Raw genomic sequence first — 19979 nt, forward strand, 5'->3', positions numbered from 1 at the left:
CCCTGCTGAAGAGACCTAAGTGCAAAGAAAATGTTCTTCCCCCAGTCTCTTGAAAATATTCTTACTCCACCATGTAAAACTGAAAGGTATGAAACATGGTTAGGGTTTGTACACAAGCCAGTGTATTTTAAGCAACTTACTCACGTGTCCATGTATTTTGTTCCAATGCTAGAGCCAAGTTATTAATTGTATTTAAATAAAATATAAAGCACAGGATGTTTATCTTTGAGCATTCAGACTTGTTTCCTTATGTCTGAAAAGTGACTCTACTTGACTTAGTTAATCTTGTTATTTTTCCTACTTACATTCTCTAAATGGAAGAAATTAGCCCAGTGGATGGGTCACATAATCATTATTCATGATAGGGTTTTTTTTCCCATATAAATGTCTTTCCACATTATGTTTGCGAGGATTGTTTTCATAATAAATGATGGGAAAAATTCAATTGAAAAAGAAAAACAATTCTAAATTGTAAGTTTCTATCATGTGATTTTATTCAAAATTCCAGGAAAGATTCTATAAAGTTACTAAAAGAGAACGATTTACCTAACAGCGATGAAAATATATTGGCATATTTACCGTCTTGATACCAACTTTAAAACTGAATGAACTCAAATCCTTGCCAAGTTGGGATGAGTTGCATCCCCACTTGGGGGGGCTGATAGATCGAAGAGATCAGGACCGGACTGGTGATGACGAGGTGGCCCTCATGATGTAAGTGTCACCAGAGGCTGGATATGACCAACCCAACCCATGACCAACCCATGTAACCAATGGCCAACCCATGTAAATTGAAGTGTGACTTGCTTTTGGTTTAAAGAAGGGGGAGCCAGTCAGTTTCCCAACATAGGCCAAGCTGGTGTCAATCTGGACCCCAACACTTCAAGCTGGGAGGGATAAATTGCCATTTCATGCTATTCTTGAGCAAATTAAGCCCATAGCAACTACAGCTACAAAGACAAACTACATAATGAACACCATACATCAGGCAACTCAGATGTACCTTAGCTGTGAATTTTCATTAGAGCGCAACAAGAAAAAAGTTTTAATGCAATATTTATCTGTTGCACTTAATAAGAAATCTTCGAAGTCTGCTTTCCGCAATTTTTTAATCCTACTCGGAAAGTCTTATTTTTTAAAGGCGTTTTTGGATGCCCTTTTTGTTTAACATTAAGTAAATATGACACAACATTTGGAAAATTCCTTTGCTGTATATAGAACGTGCGCCGACCTTTTTTTATTTTTTTTTGTATATTATAAACTGCAGAGCTAATACGAGGGGATGTTTTTCAGAAACATTTATTCAGCTTTCGGTTGAATGGATTAAGGAACGATTCCCAAAAGATATTTTCTAGCTGGAAATAATTTAATTTTCAGGCAGCACAGAACAAACAAATAGATTGTTTCCGATGCTGCATACGCTCATATATTTTGTAACCACGCTGGGCATATAGAAAAAAAAATAGATTAGTCTGGGTATGGTGATGCAGACTAAATCTCCTTTTATTTTAAGTATTATTGTTGAGATATGTGTATAAAAAATACAAGTTTGTAACCTTGCTTTGTCCAAGATGGAAAGTGCTGCTTTTTTGTCCACATTTTTTCATCCAGCTCCATGACAGGAGAATAGTCGATCCGTGGGCCCCCTAGGGAAAAAAACACCAGAATACCCAAACCCCCAAATTAAGACACAGACACCAAATTGCAGTGGAAAATTATTTATAAATCCACAGCTTAAAAAAACAATACACAAAAAGTCATTGTCATACAAAATACAATACAACAATAGTATCCTGAAACCACCCACCATGACAATGACCCCAAACAATAAATTAACAATAAACCACAAACATAACAATAAAGTGCCAATACTTTAATTTGCCAAAAATCCTAATAGGGGTATACCCAGATACCCCCACACCCCCAGGTTCTGAGCCACAGACCAGCTCGAAACCTACAAAACATACCAGCCAACAACCTTTATTTAACTTTTACCACTCAGACCCCCATTCAAAACTCTCCAAACTTGCCTCTCCACCCCGCCGCTGTGACAAAACGGGACCCCCCCCCCCACAAAACCATAAATAGGGAGGGAGGGAGGGAGGGACAACCATAGGTCTGGAAAGCTGATTAAAAAGTGAGCTTACAAAATGGCTACCAGCTATTTATAAGACCCCACCCCCTAACCTGGCAAACCAATTAAATTAAAACAAAACTCCTTGGGCCCACCTCCTAGCCCTGTCAGGGCTCCCTCCACTAAGCTGCGCATGTTCCAGAAGCTTCAATCTTTGGTCCGTACTATACATAAAACAGCGGAATTCACTATTTTACATACTTAGACTCAATTTTCAATAATAAAAAGACATTAGAATTTGACGCCTCACTTGAGGCTAACACCCAATCTCATTGTATATTCCTTAGTAGAGCGATCGGCTATATACAAAATATAAGAAAACCGCAAAGCCATGGGTAACAAACTTCGGTAAAGTTATATTTAATATTGTCATACCTGCCAAAATTCCCAAATTTATGAGGGTTCTGTCCCATCAAATCCTGGTCTGTCCAGGCATTTAAATTCTTGCACATTCAAATTGTTATCCTGTGTTCTACTAACCTTACTTAATGACCAAAAATTGGATTAAAAAAATGGATAAAATCAAATATAGTTATGGAGAAAACTCAAAACAGTTCTTTATTGTATCTAATGAAATGAATATTAACGTTGACTTGGAAACATATGCCTTTTTTCCTATTTTTACATTGAGAAAAGGTAGTAATTTACTACAACATGATGAACACAGTTTCAAAACCATCCTATATATATTCCTTTAACATGTTATCTTTGATTAAGTAATATCAAGGAATGTGTTCATTATGAAAGAATGTCATTATTTTAAACATTTATGTTCTAGAACATGATTAATAACAATAGATTAATGGCAATTATGGTCAATGGTTTGTCTTTCATTGAAATTAAAAGAAAATGATCAATGTGAGATTACAGACGGTAGAATTTCCAGTCTAATTGGAATTCCAGTAAATCTAGTAAAGTATCAGATCTTGTCTGCTAGGAAGTATTTTATAAATCGTAAGTTATAATTAAGCCGTGGCACATGAGCTATTGGAAGCTGAAGAAGAAGTAGACATAGATTAGAATAGTTGGCAGGAAACCATGACTGTAAATGCCAAACCAAGCCTATTGGTGTTATTCATCATTAAGCGGAGACTAAAAGTTTGGCAAAGCCCATCCAGATATATTGGAGATATTGGAGATATTGGAGATATTGAAATATGAAGTAGAGCAGGGCTTCTGGATTACTATAAAGCAAGTGCCTAAACCAACTAAAATTCTATATAATACCATATAATGTGATCCATTACAATATTTTCTGTTAAAGGGCACATATAATAAGAAGGTCAAATAATAATACTTTTAGAAAAGTTTTAGTGAGCACTCTATACAGTATTTTCTGCTAGAACTGGGAATATATATAGTTTTGAAACATAGAATTTAACGACAGATAAGAACCATTCTCCCCGCCAACGACTGATTACGGTCTGAGTCTTTACATCGGGGAAATGGGCAGACTAGATGGGGGGAATGGCTCTTATCTGCCGTCAAATTCTATGTTTCTAAATAATATATATTCCCAGTTCTAGCAGAAAATTGTAGGAACTGTATATAAGAGGTATACTTTCCAGAAACGCTGCCAGCACTGATTCCTGAGAGTTTCACAATATGGCTGTCTGAGTGCTGTGTAGTTTGTAACATTGTGTTTTAACCCGTTAATGACAAAGCCTGTACATGTACGTGCACAAAATGCATTATTTTCAAAGGGTTTAGGGACTGCGCATTGTCCTTAAGGGGTTAATCTCTATGCCATATTAATGCTGGTATAGATAACCGGAAGGAAGATTTTTCACCTATACATTTCCTAACAAAATAGATGCACATGAACACGAAACTCTCTATCCTGATAGTAAGTACGAATAACTGTCATATAGTATAATATTTTAAGCTAATCACTGCTGTGTACTTCAGGATCAAGTTAGAGCGCAAAGAAGCTAAATTTATTTTGCCAGTTTGTTAAATTTGTTGCTTTATGAGATTTTCTTCCTCGCCCTAAAAACAAATGTGCTGACACAATACATTTCTGAAATAAAAACGATTATTGTGTGACGTAATGACAGACAGCGGATCAGATTTAAAGGGACAGTCTACTGTCCACTGCAACTTCACTTAAAAAGAATGGATATTTAAGTACTTTAGGAGAAGCTGCAGCTCCAAAGCTGCAGAGCAATGCCCCCCTTAAAGCAGCCAATTAGGTGCGGGAAGGCTCTCCCATTTGTGTACCCCTCTGGAATCCTCATCAAACCAGTGTCCCTTAAATATAACTTCCCCCATACATTTTATATGAACAAAAAAATGCAATTGTTTTACTCATTACATTAATCAATAAAGTATAATTAATTAATCAAGAATGGATACAATTAATCCATATATTTTATCTGTTATATGAAAGCCTGTGGGGGGGGGGATAGAAAAACATACCAGAAGCAATTCTGCTTGTGAAATTCCAAACCTTGTAAATACAGAAAAGAATAAATGGGCCGTTTTCCAGCAAAACGGTTTCTTTATTCTGCTTATACAGCAGCCATTGAAAAGTGATATTCCTATGCTCCAAATGTGTCTAAAACATAACTTTTATTTATCACCATAAGATAAAAGGTTCCGCCCGATGGATAAAAGTACATTTTTGTAAGTTTTATAAAAAATGAATGTTTTAAAATCCATTCACCATATCTTATATAATACCCTCGATTCTCTCCAAGTATCTCCCTCCTCACCATTTCCTTCTTCCCTTTATCCCGTGCTCTTCTTTTTATGTCCCAGGTCGCACCTGTTCACACCCTTTGCACGATATTTTTGCAGATACAATGTATTACGTTTTATAATTATAATTATGTTATTAAAAATATACTATGAAGCGGACAATCGTAGCCATGGTGCACGTTGGACTTTACGATTAATGCTTAGCACGGTATTAATTACGTGACACTGCAATTTATTTAAAGCCATGTGCTAAAGCGATGGATTTCTTTTAATTTAGAAGAATTTCATCTGGGTTGCTTAATTTTTCTGATTTTTTTTGGTATAATTTAACACCAGAGTTAAAGCCATCTTGTAATTTTTCAGAATTGTCTTTGTGCTTAATTCGATTTAATCTTTAATTTTATTAACTTGTGTTCTTTTGAGAGAACTGCAGTGCTCTAATATAAAAAAGCACCACTTTCAGTTGTTAAAAAGGTTTTTTTATGTTATACGTGACATTTGCTTGCATTTGCTTTTGATGTTTAAAGATGTTGCACCTTTATTGTCAAACAGAATAAAATGTAAACAATGTAAAGCTGCTTCCATACGATACGGAAAGCAAAATTCAACAATACATTCAGTAAATGTTCATTTCCACTCAACCCCATCTCAAGGAGAGGAATAACTTAAAAAAGGGGGAACCAGAAATAATAGGGAGGAATAATCACGTACTTTCTAAGAACAGAGTGCAGCCTTAACAGTCAGAAAGTTGAGGCCCTGGAATTACAAACATCTAATTCACCGATAGTATTGTAGAAAGTTCTAAAATGAAATTTTACTTTATGGGGGGGGGTAGATAAGTGGAACAGCCTCCCAGCAGAGGTAGTAGAGGTTTGTACAGTGAGAGAATTTAAACACACATGGGATAGCCACATGGCTCCTGAATCTAAGACGAGACCAATGACTGATTAAGGTTTTCTTCTAGGAAAAACGTGCAGGCGAATGGTTCTGAGCTGCTTGATTTTATGTCTCTATTTCTCATTAAGTTAGCATTTAGGCTGACCATCATAATGACATCATATAAGAGCCCCACTATGAGGAGAGTGCAGTAATTATCCAGTTACTACATCATAATCAAAGATGTCCCTAAAACTGTGGGAATCTAATAAATCTTGCTTATAGCCATACAACAATTGCAACAATTAATCTACTTTGCATTAAAATGTGTGCAGATGTTACCATTCATTTTGTATAATAATGCTTTTTTGTAAAAATAATGTATGTTTTGATCATTACGTCACTATTACCAGATCAGACTGCTGATCAGGCCTGGACTGGCCATCTGGCCTGGTGGGCCGCCGTCCAACAGCGACACACTCTTACCCCATCTGCTGCTCCTCGGTAGATATAATGCTGCAGCGTGCAGCCAATGGCTGTAGATATCTTGACACGCGCTCTATCTATGCGTCGGCCGTACCTACACCATCAAGCGGCCAATGGCCTTAAAGTGCCAGGGCCAACTGATGGCCTGCTGCTATTTCACAGAGGTTGCGAATGGTTATCAGGTATAATTGCCAACCAGCAAACCTTGGAACATTCAACTAAAGAGGACTCCCACGTCAACTGTGGTTTGTGCCGCAACGAGCAACGTGGTCCACATCTCAGCAACTCTTCATTTGTAGACAGAACATCTACGTTTTTTTTTAAATGTGCAAGTAAACACAAGATATGATTGAGCTACTTTTATAATCCATATTGGCTATATTTGGATTACCTTTTATTCGGATGGTTAATATCACGTGGCTTCATGCTGACAACACCATTAAGTATTCTGATCAGCTGCATCAGTTTGGGGTTAATTGCTTGACTTGACCTTTAATATATATATATTTTTTTAAATAATTTTAAAATACACTTTCAATCATTTTTATTTTTCATTCCAGCTGTTATTTCAAGAAATCAAGAAGGTCCTGGAGAACAGGGAAAAGCAGTCCTCATCCCTAAAGATGATCAGGAAAAAATGAAAGAACTTTTCAAGATCAATCAGTTTAACCTAATGGCCAGCGATTTAATTGCATTAAACCGAAGCCTACCCGATGTGAGATTGGAGGGGTATGTTAGAAATATTGTCCTATAATTAGAGATATCTGATAATTATATTATTATATATTATTATATATAATCATATAATCATATAATAATATTATTATATTATTATATGATTTATATTATTTAATATATTTAATACAATATAAGTCTTATAGCAGAGATCTTCATAGCCATATCATGTACATTTTAGATTATGTAACCTCTTTCCTCCTCTCTAGGATGATTGATTGCACTGTATTGTTTCCAAGCAAACAGAATATTCATTGAAAAATATTTTTTTATGTTATACCTACTTTTCTTTAGAATGTATGTGGCTTATAGCTCGTTCTATTTGGTTTTCTGTATGTGTTATTGCTTACATTCCCAGAATTTCGTATATTAGAATCCCCCAAAGACTTTGCAGATGATATTTATCTGCTCAAAAATAGATTGTTCTTTCGACCAATGCCTTAGGATATTCAGGTCCAATAAAGAATAATGAGTTTTCATGTCATATGGTTCTGAAACTCCCGAAGGACACATGAAGATGTTTACTGCTGCCTTTATACATGCACAATAATATTGCAATATTGAAATTTTCAGATGATGTGGTTAAAACAAAACCATGTCATATAAAACCGATATCTCAGTATCAGAATTATATCACAACCTGATTCCTCTCTAAATATTTCCTTTTGTTTTTTTCTTCCATAGACAGATAATGCATTACCAAGGTGGATAAAGAATGGTAGTAGATTGTATGCAAACTCCCTCTAGTTTTCCATGAAAATTGGACTGGACGCCAACTGTGTGCCGTAGTAGGAAGTTGTGAGATGCGTTCTGGACTCCATTTCGGCCAAGACTGGCCATTTGGCACATTGGGCAAATGCCTGGTGGCCAATAGGGCCAGTTACTTATCGATACAGTCACTCGAGTGGCAGATCTGGTCAGACTATGTGCAGCCACTGGCTGGATACGAGCAACCGCACACTGTGAAAGCATAACAACGTAACTTGCGGCTGTATGTATGTCATTCCATGGTACACTGCATATGAGTTTCTGGTACTAGAGATTGTTTACAACCATTAAAGGGGTAGTTTAGTGTCCCTGACACCCCTACTATAGAAGAATGCTTATTAAAGTATTCCGGGTAACCCTAACCCTCTGTGAGTACGAAACACTTAGCTGACAAAGAATTTGCAGCCATTCTACAAAATCTTCTTTCTTCCTCCATAATGCGGAACTTCTTGCCTCTGATAGGTTCCTTAAGATGTCAATCAGTAGTAGTAAAGTACTTCCAATTAAATCAGTTGCTGACTATGGAACCTTTACATAAATACAGTGCATTTAAAATATAATTCTCCATGCCCTATAGTTATTATATATCCTCCTAGAATATGCAGAACAAAACTTTGACAAAAATAAAAAAACAATGTCCCGAATTGTAACTTTAATAAAAAATATTAACTCTCGGTGACTATAGATCTTTAGACTGTTGATAGAAGACAGATACCCAGTGTTGAAATAATCTCTTTGTAGGCTGCCACTGCAAACAATCAGATTGCATTATGATTTTATCTCTTGAGGACCAAGGGTGACCCATTGTTGAAACTTGTAAAAGGTTACATTTGTGCACTCAAGTGGTTTTAACCACTTGAGTGCACAAATGTAAAACTCACCATTTTCTGCAGAAAACCCTTTTAAGGGTTTTCTGCAGAAAATGGTGAGTTTTACTTAAACACACTTACACGTTTTACTTTGACCGGCTAGAGTTTTGCCGAGGGCATTTACGTTAGAAAACAAATGATGCACATAATGTTTAATGATTCTCAATAGTAATACATCATTCTGCAAAGTGAATGCAGATTTAAGGCTTCAAGGCTAGTCTAGCATGAAATTGACTTAGTTTTCTATTGGATTCACCTTCTGCTGATAACTTATGGAGGAGCCTGGAAATGATAAGTGTGCCGCCTTTCACTTTACAACCTGCTAAATAGGAAATGAGTGGAGAAAAATACTGACGTTGAATCATCTCTGTTCCAGCTCTAGGTCTTGGAGAGTTTTTTTTTGGTCAGGCTGTAGGAATCATGTGCCCACTTCTCCATAGCAAGAACATCAATAACAAATCTATATTGCGTTATCATTATAGGCCGCAGTATATTTCCGCAAAACGTATACCTTGGGAATGCCAGCTTTTGACCTTCAATTGGCGAAGAAATATTATACCAACAGCAGAACATTTTAAAACCCTCGTGTAAAAGGAAATTCATATAGCCAAAGGCTAAAACCAACTTATGAGTCAATGTCCAATGGCTTAAATATGCAACCAACAGTATTGGCCTCACATTTGGTTACTTAGCTTGTGACACTGATTGTTTCACTGTACTGTAGAATGTTTGGTATTTATACTTTAATTAGATTTTAATAATCTGTACTATAGCGGAAAAAAAAGTTTATATAATGTCTGACTTCTAATTCCATCGTACAGATCGCCAACTCAGGTTTAATACAGAAGTTTATTCCCAGTTTATTTGTTTGACATTTTTCACTATCTATTTTAGGACTTATTAAGTAGGTGTTTAGTACTTGGAAGATTCCATAAGAGCTGACACAACTATGATTCATCAATTTAACTGTGTCTTGGTGTCTTCAGTTATACATCACATATCGTTAAAAGTTGTTCTGCTTCATGCTTCATAAAGAAAATTAAGATTTAGTTAAAACATTCTTGTCATATTTTTGAAAAATAAGATTGTTAAGGAATCCACAATTGTGACGGTTGTCTTTAAATTAGCCTTCCTAATCAAAAAAACATAGCCATTTAAAGCCAATTTAAAGGATTTCAGACAGGTAATAAAATAGCCATAGTAAGATTTATATTTCATATAACCCTTGGCATTACCATATATTAAAAGCATGTGTCTTAACAATGAGTGATAATGTCTTTTTAAAGGCCAACATTTAACAAGAAGTATCATCATAAACTGTCGAAAATGCTAAAGTTCCTCAACATCCTGTTGATTTATTAAAATGTGTGAACTAAAGAAGTCATTGATAATAGTTGCCAAGAGTCAAAGGAAAGATTTACGAACAATGACTGCAAATAATAGATAAGAAGACTAACCGAGTGGTCAAACCCATTAGATACTGAAAGAGATCAGTCATATATTCAGTTGCCCCTTCTTCAAACATCTTCTAAAGTCATTATCATGTAGTTTTCCTCTTCTACTACATTTCTTCTTCTTTACCTTCCATATTTTTATCCCCTCTTTCCCTAGTATCATCTTTCCTCTACTACATTTCATCTTCTTCACTTTCTTCATCTTTATGAAAAACTAAAGAATAAAACATTAAAGGATACCACTGCTATGCAAAGGTTTCTAAGCTTTCGATACACATAGACTCAAGCGCATTTTCCCAACATGTAGAAGAAAGTCAAGGACTTCCCACTATGTTTTTCCAGTCTAGGGAATGGTGGAAGTTATGCTATTTATTGCCATTGTTCAAAAAAAATCAGGAGTGTGGAAGACGCCATAGCTGTAGAGATATTTTACCATTTACTTGAATGTTGTACGTCAACTAGTCAAGTCTGAAGGTAGGAAATGTCCGTGATTACCCATCTTACACTTCCATTACTTAGATTTTATGTCCATTATATCACACTTGGTTGTAGATAACAAAACTTTTTTTCTCCAGTAATTAAAAAGATTCAATCTCCTTCTCTGCCATCATCTCACTCTCTGTGCTTGAGTGAGTTTTATTTTAGCTCTTCTTCAAATGAGGTCTTTCACAGTAACCCCTCACCCTTCCTACTCAATAGAAAATTATTGTAGCCATTCAAAATGACCCGAAGAAATATTAGTGAATTAATTTTTTGAAGTGAAGGTCATTCCATATATTGGTTTTAATGTATTGTACAGTTGTGTAGTTATGTAAAATTACCAACATAACCAACGGCCCACATGGTTTTAATAGGGATCACAGAAGTTCTAGGGTTTGAACCTAATTATCTTCAAGGGGATTCTAATTATAAGGATACACATACCCTACATTATCATATATTAGCAATTTCAAATAATTAACATCAGCAAACCTTTCGGGATTTGAACAAATCCCCACATACATTTTGTGATTGAGAACAATTCCATGACATAGAAACATTGACAACATCTGTTAAAGGTGCAAGAGGCATTCATATGAAATACTCTTCGATTAATGAAGTTGAGTGATCATAAGTCTTTAGGACATATGTTTTCATAATGTAGCTCCATCTACGCCCTACGTGTTCACAGTGTTACATTATATTATTTTTAGAGCGCAAGCAGATTCTGTAGAGCTGTTATAATAGAGGAGAGTGAAAACTAACAAAAAAAATCAATAGCGTTAAAATAGCAATATACAAAATTGACATCAATAACATTAATATGCTTTATGCCATTCTAGTACATAAGGAGAACAATACCTTGCCCTTCAGAGCTTAAAATTCGCTTGAGAGCAGAGTTTGGCAGCAGGTGACTTAAAAAATGATGTAAAGGTGCTTTCATTTAAAAAAGTTAACGATAACAAATTTTCATTCCTTAGGTAAGCTGCTGTGAATTATAAAAATAAATCTGATCTGTGTGCTGTAATGTTAAGTGTACGTAATATATGGACTTCATTGTTTTGCCTAGCAGGCAGCCATCAATAAATTTACATTTACTGACGGAAAATAAAGAAAATATTGGTTTATACCTTTAGGTAAGGCCAGGGGTGTAGGCAGTGATGGGTCCAGGCCTAGGACAACTAGGACCCCAGGTCACGAGGAGCAGCAGTCTATCTGCTGCTAAACAAGCCTCTCGGCTTGCTGCTCAATGGGGCGGTTACATAGGAGATTTCTGGCCCATTTACACTATGAAGGCTGTACCCACTTAGCACAGCCTCCGTTGACCGCATTAATATGATGTCATATCCTGGTGATTTATGTCTTAAAGGCGTGCATTGCTTTCTAATGCAGTCAAGATGGCGGCCTCGGAGAAGGCACATAGGGAAGCTGCCCTGTTTAAAGTAGCAAATATTAATTGCGGGATATAGGGGCAGTGGGGGAAACCCCCGATCCCTTGATGCTCCCAGTAAATCCTTCTCTCCTTCCTAAAGGTTTCTACCCTTGATCTTAAATGGAGAAGTCTAAAGAGATGGATTCCTCAGTAGAATCACTCGTTAATTGCAGGATTCTCCGATGGGCTGAAAATAAAAAGCCCTGGGTTACTCTAAAGCAGAAAGTGAAATATGAAGTTGTTCAGTAATGAAAACAGTATTTTCTGCTTATAATCAAAAGTTCTTGCTGAAGCTGTAATTGAAAAGCAAAATCATGCCTTCAGCTTTTCATGAATTAATGCACTGTCTATAATTGGTAAAACTGCAGACGATAATGCAAGAAATGTTATAAAGTCATCACAGAGTAATCACCACGAGGCTTCCTTTGACAGCAATTATGTACTTTTTAAAATTCTGAATTCATTTTCAGAAATCGAGAAAAGCTTCATATAATTAGCATGACCCATCATTACACTGTTATGGGATACAGGAAATATCACGGGTTCTATACTTATGAAAAAAATGTTTAAAGGTTCACAAACTCTGAAACTTAGAGTGTATTCTTTTCACAAGATGGACCTATTTACTAAGTCAAGCGGTCAGTCAAGTTAATGGTTAACTTGAATGACTGGACTCCCATGTCCTCACCTGAAACTCACAAACTATTGATAATATATATATATGTGTTAAATAATATAGACATTCCAGTATGAGAGGCACAGGCCCCCGATCATGCCTCACCCCAGATGCCATTCCTGTTGGGATGAGGGGGGTTAAAACAACATAAATCATCATTGTGGGGCAGATTTTTAATTGAGCCAACATATAAAAATTATATTTTAGGGTTTTCAGCGGGTGGTTTGAAGTTTTCAGGGTTGATCATTTAATAAGTGACACAAAAAACTATCTAAAATAGGAAGCATTAAAAAACAAAAATCTTTATTTTTTTAATTATTCTGCATGCAAATCATTGTAGGTTAGCTTCGGCCTTCCACATACAATAGTTACTGTTTCTAATTCTGTTTTATGTGTGTCCAATGTACCAGCTTAATGCCTTCTTCAGGGAGAACTTGGAAATCTAAAGTCTTTTTAACTGTCATGGTGAAATAAACTTTATGGCTTCTGTAGCTGCAACCAAACATATCAATTAATCTTTTATAGCTTTGAAGTGGATAAAACCTCATTTCATGTCACTGTAAGCTAACTTTTTACTGCTATTTACTTTTCTATTAAAATATTTTGAGACCAACTCGGGATGAATTGTATTTATAGCTTGGGAAGTAAATAACAATATTGAGTATATCACAGTAAAGTAATATAATGGCATTTAATGTGAAATAATGGCAGGTGGGTCTGACTGAGCTTAATAATGATGCTAAATTATGGTTTATCGAGGTTTGTTTTGGTACAGATAGCATTCAAATTTTACTCTTAACTTAGTTACCATATTGTACCTATATTTTTACTATATTTTTCCTCTGGGAGCTCTTATCCAGGTCATGTATAATATCATATAACGTTCTTTGACTTTACACCAAAACCACAAAAAAACTGCAAGCGGTGTTTGCTTGAGTAACTTTTATGACCGAGAAGTAGATTTTTGGGGATTTTTTTTCATTAAGGTCAGCATCTACTATAAGATTATATGCGATTGAGTTGATGATAACTATATTTACTTTAGACCTTTGTAGAATGAGATCAGAACTATTTAGCTTCAACCAAGAACATATTTTATAAGTACTTCTCACACCTTTAAGGTGTTACTAAAAGTAACCGTAACCCAGTCTTGGATGGTGGAATTATTACATTTAACTATTATACATTACATGGGCATCTGCAGGATTTTTTTGTTTTTTCGAGGGGGGTGTCAAAATATCCTCTCCACCTCTCCCACTCCAATACCTCCTTACCACATCCCCATTATCTACTTTTGTTGGCTCAGGAGAGGGATTTCCTGGGTGGGAGGCAAATGTTGGTTACCCATTAATAGGAAAAACTATATGATTGTGGTAGTTGTAACTAACAGACCATCATGTACCTGAGCAACATGAGAACTTTAGTTTGGTGTTAGTGTGTAGTGTAGGCCACCACAACCCCAGTCTATAACTACAATTCCCATGATGTTCAGCCAGCAATATGGCTTGGTTAATATGATTGTAAACACAATCAAGGAAAATTATTGTTTGTACTGTAGTCTTAGAGTAACCCCCTGCTTGTCCCAAAGCCCAACCTATAGTTACAGCTACTATTCCCATAATATTCAACTGGAAATGTTCAATATCATGGGAGTTGCAGTTAAGAAAAGTGAATGTAACTTAGTGTAGTGTAGCTTTGCAATGCACAGCAAACATTATGAGGCATTAAAAAAAAAGAAGGTAGTTAGAAGGTAGTAAAAAAAGGGACATAAAGGCTGGGAACTAAAATAGAATGTCGTTTTTCAGCAGTTGTGGTAACATTTGGCACTCGAAGTGCTGTTAGTACATTTCTCATGATGTTCAGCCAATCAAATTGGTGCCTGAGAATCATAAGATGTTCATTCCACGGCAGCTGCAGTACCAATCCTTGAAGATAGCAAAGCTAACCTTGGCACTCACGTTGTTGAGCACTCACATTCCCATGATGCATAACATATCAGACTTGCTGAGAGTCATGGGAAATGTAGTCTCAACAGCTGGCGTATTAACTAACCCTAGCTGAAATACATGTTTAAAATAAACTACTGTGTGTCTGGAGCATGCAAACTGTGTCTCTGCCCAGGCGGGGACCTTATGCCTGTAAAGGAGCAACTGCCAGAGGGAAGAGGAGGAGATCGGCTAAGGGGGAAAGGAGGATAGCAGACCAAACCTCTCTGACAGCAGGGGGTGTATAGAATTAAAAAAAAGCTTTGATGCTGCACTCCACTTACTTCTGCTGTCTATGTCTAGCTAACCTACTCTTGCAGCCTACTGTTTCTTCTTCCCCTGCTGCTTCTCCAGTGGGCCCCCATGAATTTCCAGGGGGCCCTCTTGCCACCCCCCCTCCGGATACCCATGATTAATTAATAATTATAATAATAACAAAATAAATTCCGGTACAAAATAGAGCTTCATATGCTATCATAGGAACTGACTGAGAGCTCCTGCAAATTGCTCTTACTGCATACCCCACAATGTGTTTAATGAGCTACCTAAATGTATGCAGTCAGAAGTATGTTCATCTTCTCTCACGTCTATGATTTAGTTCTGAAGAGCTGTAGAAGTCACACAAATCGATCAGACTGGCTCAAGGTTAGGTTTTTCCATGATTACTGGTACATTGTCAGTTACAAGTAGAATTTTGATGCCGCACAATCAAAAATAATTCAACGTAGAAATTCTTTCTGAAATGAATACTATCTACTATATATCATCATCGGGAAAAACAAATATTTAAGTGCTTTGGGGACAGCAATAAGTTATGAATTGGAGTTGAAGAGTGACACATATGTGTGTTGCCAGAAGATAATCATATGTTGCTATAAATCTGTTTTGTTGGTGTATTGATGTAAATGGCAGGAGACAGGTAAAAAGAAACATGTAAAAATAAAAAATAAACTATTTTAAATGTCTGGAAATCAATTAATTGTGAATTGACATTGGGGTGATGCATTACCTAAAGTGATTCTGCTACAAAGGCAACTTGGGCTTCCTGGGCATCCCAGGAGATGTCGTTTAAATAGCGCCGATAGTCTACATCGGGGCCGGACTGGTTATTACAAGGTGGCCCTGGTGATTTAAGCCTGCGGCCGCCTGATGACATGGGTGCAGCTGGACATAGAGTGCTGAATGTTACTTTTTTAAGCTAACATAACAAGTGGCCGAGGCTATCCAGCCGCTGGCCACACACCAGTGTGCCAGATGGCCTGTCCGGACTTGGTCTACGTTGGCTGCCCCAACACGCAGTGCCTCGTTATTCTAAAATAAATGTAGGAAGAATACATATCAATATCCACTTAAGCAAAATCATTTATGACAAAATGCAATTTTGAGTCACATTGTTATTCTGTTAATCCTGGCGCTTGTTAAAATAAGGAGCCCTTTGCAGAAAGTTCAGTTTCTAATGGAGCACTTCTTGTCTGATTCACACATCTCTTCTAAGAGACTATGATTAAAATTTCATGTTCAGTAAAACTGTAATACACTTTGTCCTGCCTGGGACTGCTGGGAACAATTTAAGAGATTAACTTGTATGGCAGCTAATATATTTTATCCTCTGGCATAGATGTTTGAGGATTTTTTTTGTGTTATTTTCCACCAAAACCCATTTAGATAGAAAGGATGAAGAAAAAGAAGACGTAGCATTTTATTTTTCAAGAAAAATAAGTTCTTTAGCCAGGCATTGGAGACACTGCTGCTTCTCTTATATTGTGTTCTCAAGAGCTTTTCAGATATTAAACCAAGACATAAATGGCATTAAATAAGTAAACTATTGAGTATATCTCCTTATTCAGTATAGCTGTTATAGTGTGTTTAGCTATAGTCTGCACATGATATATCGTAATGTAAATGGAAACCTGGATGAACCTATGGCATCGACAATGTATGAATGTTTCTGTTGTTGTCAAATGGGTTACTAGATGAACTGAACCGGCTAGCGGCACGTTTCAACCAATGTAATCTAAACCCAAAATATCTTTATATATTCCACATTGAACTCAGAAGGGATCCTGCAAAGTTCAATAGATGTACCAAGTGTGTTCTTGCTTTGGTGTTGTTGAACTCCAGAAAGACTTTAAAAGATGCAAATATAAAAACTTGAACACGTTTTGAGTTCTTCCATTTGATTGTTTTTAACAGATGTAAAACCAAGGTTTACTCAGATGGACTTCCCAATACAAGCATCGTCATTGTGTTTCACAATGAAGCTTGGAGCACCCTGTTGCGGACTGTCCACAGTGTTATCAATCGGTCCCCACACCATCTCTTGGCTGAAATCATTTTGGTTGATGATGCAAGTGAAAGAGGTACAGAATTGCTTATGTCAGAAGAATATCGTTTAAGAATGTTTATACAGTAGTGTCTAGTTGTCTACAACGTATCACTTGATGACATGATTTATATCACAAGGGGACAACATGGCAGATCACTGAAGCAAAGCTATGGATAGGTGGGGAGAAAGTTAAAATGATGCAAGAAACAAAATAGTGAAAATTGTTTTGATGGAGACAGATATGGTGGCGAGCGAATGAGGGCAGAAAAGCTAAAACCAAAAGAAAACTGAGATGCAAAAATGGCTGGCTAGTGAAAAAGAGCGGGTAAAAGAAAGTATAGAAAAAATAACAACCAATAAAGAGAGTATTCCTGCAAAGAAGAAGGCGGAAAAAAACTACTGGCGGAATGAAAAGAAAATTGAAAAGAAAAAAATGCAATAATAATAATTTTACTCTTGTAAAGCACTTACATCTCTGTTATTTATAAAGTACACAAATATTACTTATAGTTCGCACCAATAATGCCGCTGTATGTAACCACAATCATCGGCCCAAAGCTAAAATAAAATAAATTGATTTGTTCAGTTGCAGCCTTTAGAATTCTTTGCAAATCATTTTTACAGTATATATATATATATATATATATATATATATATATATATATATATATATATATATATATATATATTATATATATTAAAAGTTTCTAATGCATCTGGTGTTTCCTCTCTGATATCAGACTTCCTGAGAACGCCATTGGAAAACTATATTAAGCATCTGGAAGTACCGGTACAAATTTTACGGATGGAGCAAAGGTCGGGATTGATTCGAGCGCGACTCAGAGGAGCAAAACTTTCAAAGGGCCAGGTGATAACATTCCTGGATGCTCATTGTGAATGTACAGTCGGGTGGTTGGAGCCTTTGTTGGCACGGATTCATGAAGACAGGTAGGCAATGGACACTCTATTTTATATTTTTAATGCATTTTTGCAGTGTGCAGAGAGATTTCATGAAACTCAAGTGTTTGGTAATAGTAACAACTCAGCCAAGAACAGGCAACACTACAAACCCTGCCCCATGGTGATTCTCTACCCAGGTGAGTCTCACATTTAATCTGGGTTTTGCCATTACAGTCGAGCAATCTCTATCAGTTTATGAGGCTGATGTCGCTCACTAAGGCAGTTTTTAACTCAAGCTCAAGACATATTTTCTCTGTACGAGGGAACTAACACCAGATATGTGAACGCTGACCTTCATGGGCCTTGTTGGTGAGGTTTGATTACCATCCCTATAGGAAGAGTGACCAAAGAGGTCCACATCTGGACTATGCTTTAACTTTCAATTGACAGCTCCTAGAGGTTTCCAAAAGGGAAAATAATACAAAATGGTTTGAGATCAGCTATTTTGTCATAGTAGTATTTTGTTAAGTAGATAATTATTCCACTTTAATTATATTAACCAACATTTATATAATGTCATAATAAAAAACCCAGATTTTATCCTAAAAGTCAATTTTACAATCTGTGTTACATACATATCACACATTTCAGGTCAAGTAGACTAATAGGAAACCAAAGTAATATTTTTGGGGTCCTTATTAGTCTTTATAGAAGGTAAAGGGTACTTGTTACTATAAGCTGATTTAGCTTTTTTGTTCATCTTCCAGAAAAACTGTTGTTTGCCCAATAATTGATGTTATAAGCGATGACACGTTTGAATATATGGCTGGCTCTGACATGACCTATGGTGGATTTAATTGGAAATTGAACTTTAGATGGTATCCTGTTCCTCAGAGGGAAATGGACAGACGGAAAGGAGACAGAACATTACCAGTGAGGTAAACAGAGGATTTTATAGTAAATAAATTAAGTCGTTTGAATCTTGTGCTTACATAGTTAAGGTGACACAACTAGCATTTCAGTTATCATGTTACTGTCAAAGAGTCCAATCCATTCTCCTCCTTCCACCTATACAAAGGCTACCTGAGCCAACCAGCTTACACTAAAGAAGGATGGTGAGATAACGAGGAGGAATAATCATTCTGGGAAGAAAATGGCTGCCCCATGTATGCATGCCATGCATATATTATATATTATTTGTTTTGATGTGAATGCACCATTACATATGTTTATTCTGTGTACAGAACTAAAACATATCTAGGAAAATGACACATCAGACCATAAACTAACTTATACGTTCAGGTACAAGGGAGTTAGCTAAAGCTACAGATGTCAATGAGAATGACCTTCACAATCTCCCCATTTTCCTTTTACTGGAAGACCTCAAACCTTAGTTCATTGTAAGCCTTTTCTTATGTTCCAAAAGGATATCTCAGATGTCTACTTTCCCCATACACCTTCTTCTCCTTGGCTACCAAGGGCAACTTCTCTGCTATTCAATATCTATTTTTTTGGGCTTGTTGCAAGGCTCGGAAACATTCTTATATCTAAATAAAAGTGACGCATTCTGGAATCTAAGAATGTTTACACTCTAACATTGAACCTGCAGTGAAAGAAAATGTCAACAGATAGTAATTCCCTCCTAATCCCGGATTATCCTGATGAGATGATTAATTAGTGCAAGGTGTTTTGGTTCGGCTGTGAAAAATATACGTAGCATAACAATACAACGAAGAGAGCGAAGACATACCGTATTATTCAAGAAATACATTTTCTTTATTGTCAAGATGATAAGGATTTTAATCTAAAATAGAAGTTCAGATATGTAGAGCACAGAATATATTAACATGGCATAAATTCTCGGATGAAACAAATCGGAATTTTTGCTCTTTTTAGAGAATCACATTAATGACACACAAGAAACTCTACATGCTTGGAATTTATATGTCCATGGTTCTCAAAGAGATATCAGAAAGACATCACCCAAGCAAATGTATCACCTCAACTGTATGTTCTGAGGATGTATTAGGATGTATCTCCTCAACTGTATGTTCTGTGGATGAATTAGGATGTATCACCTCAACTGTATGTTCTGTGGATGAATTAGGATGTATCTCCTCAACTGTATGTTCTGAGGATGTATTAGGATGTATCTCCT

General features: G+C 36.3%; 1 protein-coding gene across 4 annotated transcripts in view; it reads left to right on the top strand.

Annotated features, from left to right (window-relative positions):
- LOC149285201 (polypeptide N-acetylgalactosaminyltransferase 13-like) overlaps positions 1-19979 on the top strand; it is a 74258-nt gene that overhangs the window by 20305 nt on the left and 33974 nt on the right. For all 4 annotated transcript variants that reach the window (XM_089495695.1, XM_089495692.1, XM_089495693.1 and 1 more), the window contains exons 2-5: positions 6757-6925; positions 16789-16955; positions 17662-17869; positions 18589-18759. In XM_089495695.1, the coding sequence (XP_089351821.1) occupies positions 6757-6925; positions 16789-16955; positions 17662-17869; positions 18589-18759 (715 nt within the window). The remainder of the gene's footprint in view (positions 1-6756; positions 6926-16788; positions 16956-17661; positions 17870-18588; positions 18760-19979) is intronic.

The sequence above is a fragment of the Sceloporus occidentalis genome, unplaced genomic scaffold (assembly GCF_023333645.1).
Source record: "Sceloporus occidentalis isolate IW3139 unplaced genomic scaffold, rSceOcc1.0.p SCAF_83, whole genome shotgun sequence".
Classification (NCBI taxonomy): domain Eukaryota; kingdom Metazoa; phylum Chordata; class Lepidosauria; order Squamata; family Phrynosomatidae; genus Sceloporus; species Sceloporus occidentalis.